Source organism: Gigantopelta aegis, chromosome 14 (assembly GCF_016097555.1).
Source record: "Gigantopelta aegis isolate Gae_Host chromosome 14, Gae_host_genome, whole genome shotgun sequence".
NCBI lineage: Eukaryota > Metazoa > Mollusca > Gastropoda > Neomphalida > Peltospiridae > Gigantopelta > Gigantopelta aegis.
The window spans coordinates 16,167,620-16,171,475 of NC_054712.1; the positions used below are offsets into that span (position 1 = coordinate 16,167,620).

Consider the following 3,856-nt stretch of genomic DNA (forward strand, 5'->3'; position numbering starts at 1 on the left):
TTTTCTTGTTTAGAATATCAGTGTCTGTATATTCAGTGTGTTTCTGGTCGTCTTGATATTTGTAAGAAGCCCAAACTGGCTTTTGTCTTCAAATAATTTCGTACGTACGAAAAAATAATATTTTCGGAAATAAAATGAAACTTAACCTAGTACAAATATTATTACAACGATTAGAAATACATTCAGTATACAGCCATTAATATTTTATGCAGAAAAATATATTTGATATGTAATTACAATCGTTAAAAAGTCTCTGTTAGTCGATAACATCTTAAAAATCGCAGCAAACTCAGGATAGTCCTTTTAATGTGAAGATTTTGTTGGTTTCCTCAGAAGAGTGTCAAATGTTTGACATCCGATAACCAATGATTATTAATTAATAAATTTTCTCTAGCGATGTCGTTGAAACATTTTTTTAGAGAAAAAAAAAGATCACTTATTTTATCCCAGAAAGTACTTCATTGCAACAAGGTATATAACAGTCATAGCCAACTTACATTAGTATCATCAGTCCCTGCTCCATAATGCTAGGCTAAGACTATCAACTGTCACGACGGCCAACTCGACGGTTGCTTTTTAAATTGCCTCACTCCCTACTTACGACGGGTGCGCTCAGAAGTAGAAGTTGTATACGACGAGAATCGAGATGTAGGAGCGCTCAGACTAGTAACTGGACAGTCGTAGAAGTCGTGAGACCGGCGAGTTTATCAACGCCGTCGTGACAGTTAGTAGTTTGAGCCTAGCACTACCCAATATTATACTATTAGCGACAATGATACAATTGTATACTTACACTTTTAAAAGAGGATGGAATGAATAAATTGTTTAGACTTGATATACGGCAGATGTCACGTGTGTCATTAGTAGCTGATAGCTAACTACGCAGTTATTTCCCTTTGATATCTGACTCGATAATTAAGTTTGGAATCATTAAGTTAGATTTTTTTCACAAACTTTTATATGTTGGTGTAGGCCTAACAATAAATTTGGTAACATTAAATAAGGCCAAATTTGCCATAAGCAGCATCTCTGAGTCTGAGCATCTAAAATGATCTCTTAAGACAAACTAAATAGATAAGGTTTGTTTTGTTTAACGACACCACTAGAGCGCATTGATTTATTAAGCATCAGCTATTGGATGGCAAACGTTTGGTAATTTTAACATATAGTCTTAGAGAGGAAACCCGCTACATTTTCCCATTAGTAGCAAGGGATCTTTTACATGCACCAACCCACAGACAGACTTTATTATAATTAGATGTCTTGGAAGAACACAAAGGCAGATGTTTAATAGAAGTGTCCATGCGAACATATTAGTATTTATATTCTGTAGCCATCTTTGATGGCAGATATTATTTCCTTTACCAATTCTCCGATTCCAACATAGTGGACAGCGACTTTGACAGAAACAATGACGTAGCAATTGATGTAGCTGCGTCATCAGTAATAGTGTATTGTATTGAAACGTGTGGGTGTGGGTAATTTTTGGCATGCTTCCATCAGATAACTGTTCAAGCACGCGTGTCGTGGGCACAACCTCTGACTTCGCCAGAGAGATATGTCCGTGACAGGACTGAAACTAGACCAGGGCCCCCGTGCTTATAAAATAAGTCCAGACTCAATTTCTAATGACGTCACACGTTTGTAGAGTTTGTATGGCGTTGTCATGACATTAGTGTCTCAAACTCTATTATAGAGTCTCGAGTCTAGACTCTAAAACTTTTATCAGCATCAGGCCAGGCCTGGCGCTTCTTAAACTTTTAGAGTCTGAACTCAAGACTCTGATAGAACTTTAACGCCACGTCAATAGCATACAAATTGCATGTGTAACGTCATTAGACATTGAGTCTATAAACAGGGGCACTGACGTTGCGTTTTATAAACAGCGGCACTGATGTTAATAAAACATTTAGTCTAGACTCGACATTCAATAATATTATAGAATCTGAGACTCTAACGCCATGGCAACGCGATATAAACTGTATGCGTGTGGTGTTATTGGATATTTGAGTTTAGACTCAATAGTTTTATGAGCAGGGACCTATAAGTCCGTCCTATCCTCATCCCATCCAAATAATTTCAGTTTGGTTTCATGTAAGAAGAAAAGTAAAAGTGTTTTGCAATTAACTAAAAATACAAATTTTGTGTGCAAGTTAGAAAATAGTCGGCTCAGAAATAAATAACGTGTAGTACATTCCATAGTTTGCAAAAAAAAGCTATTCCCTGTGGGTATATGTGTATGTAATCACCATAGCCCATCTGTATTGTATTGTATTTTATTGTATTGTATTGTATTGTATTGTATTGCATCGTAAAGTCATCGGACATAAGGCTGATAGGTACTTGGTTCACAGCCCGGTACCGGCTCCCACTCAAAGCGAGTTGTAACGACTCAATGGGTAGGTGTAAGACCACTGCACCCTCTTCTCTCTTACTAACAACTAACAACTAACCCACTGTCCTGAACAGACAGCCCAGATAGCTGAGGTGTGTGTGCCCCGAACAGCGTGCTTGAACCTTCATTGGGTATAAGTACGAAAATAAGTTAAAATGAAAATGTATTGTATTGTATTGTATTGTATTGTATTGTATTGTATTGTATTGCATTGCATTGCATTGCATTGCATTGCATTGCATGCATTGTATTGCACTGTATTGTATTCTACAGACAATAGTTTAATTGAAATTATACTTTCTTTCTCACAGATGAAAACTGCAATGGTGAAAAACAGAGTATTTATCCGTCATCTACGTGGTCAGTATGGCGCCCGTTGTGTTCCACCATGATGGGTCCTGCAGCGTTCCCGCCGAGACCGCTGTATACACTGTACGGAGGATTCCTGGGAATTAATTCCGGGTTACCTTTCCCTGGAATTGGATTTCAGCCAATGGGAATCACTGGTGGATACCCGTTGAGGGACATGTCTGAAAATGTCGGACTTATGACGTCACCTGAACAGTTGAATAAAAATCATTCCTATCTTGGATTAAACAGATATCATCCATATTTGTCACGTGATAAACTTAAATCATCCGAATCGCCCGATGTTGATTAAACCAGATTAAGATGATGAACATTTTATTAAAATATATTTATGTATATGTATATGTCTTTCAATCATGAACATTGCTAGACTGTTGTTATTTGGAATCCCCGTAGTTGATTACAATATAATACAGATGCAGTGTCGATAGTTACTTGTGTAAAACACAAAAATATTAAATGCTATAACATAATAACAGCTAATGAAAATGTATTTGGTTTTTGTCGTTTTGTTTCATGAAATTGGTACGCCGTTACAGTAATTCTACCCTTTCATGAATTTGAATTGATTCTATTATATGTAGCATGAACCATTTGTGATGCTGGTTGGTGGTTATATGGGAATAGTTTGGCATTGTGGTAATCTGTAATTGCTTTTATACGATTTTGAATTATATTTTATGATCAAAGTATTGGGAGAAAAAAAACGAAAAAAAAAAACCCAGAAAAGAAAAGATAAATGGGAGTGTTCTTTTTCTTTTCTTTTTTCTTTTTTTTTTTTTTTTTTTTTTTTTTTTTTTTTTCATCACACTTTCCCCCTTTTTTTTATTCCTTTGAATTCCATCTCATTTCTTCCCGATCAGACAACTCCTCCTATATTTGAACTTCTTTGGCTTTCCACCTCCACATCCCAGTCCTTGTCTCTCCAATTGCGACAGGTGTGTTTGTCTCTTGTGGCTATCCGTGCCACACACTTGTCATTCCTTTTCATTTCATTTCAACTTATTTTCGTGCTTATATCCAATTAAGGTTCAAGCACGCTGTCCTGGACACACACTTCAGCTATCTGGGCTGTCTGTCCAGGATAGTGGG

The 3,856-nt window shown here is 36.6% G+C and overlaps 1 protein-coding gene across 2 annotated transcripts in view; it reads left to right on the plus strand.

Annotated features, from left to right (window-relative positions):
• Positions 1-3,257, plus strand: part of LOC121389522 (T-box transcription factor TBX20-like) — a 24,299-nt gene extending 21,042 nt beyond the window's left edge. For both annotated transcript variants that reach the window (XM_041521178.1, XM_041521177.1), the window contains exon 7: positions 2,707-3,257. In XM_041521178.1, coding sequence (XP_041377112.1) covers positions 2,707-3,056 — 350 coding nt within the window. In that variant the 3' untranslated portion in view covers positions 3,057-3,257. The remainder of the gene's footprint in view (positions 1-2,706) is intronic.
• The last annotated feature ends 599 nt before the right edge of the window (positions 3,258-3,856 follow it).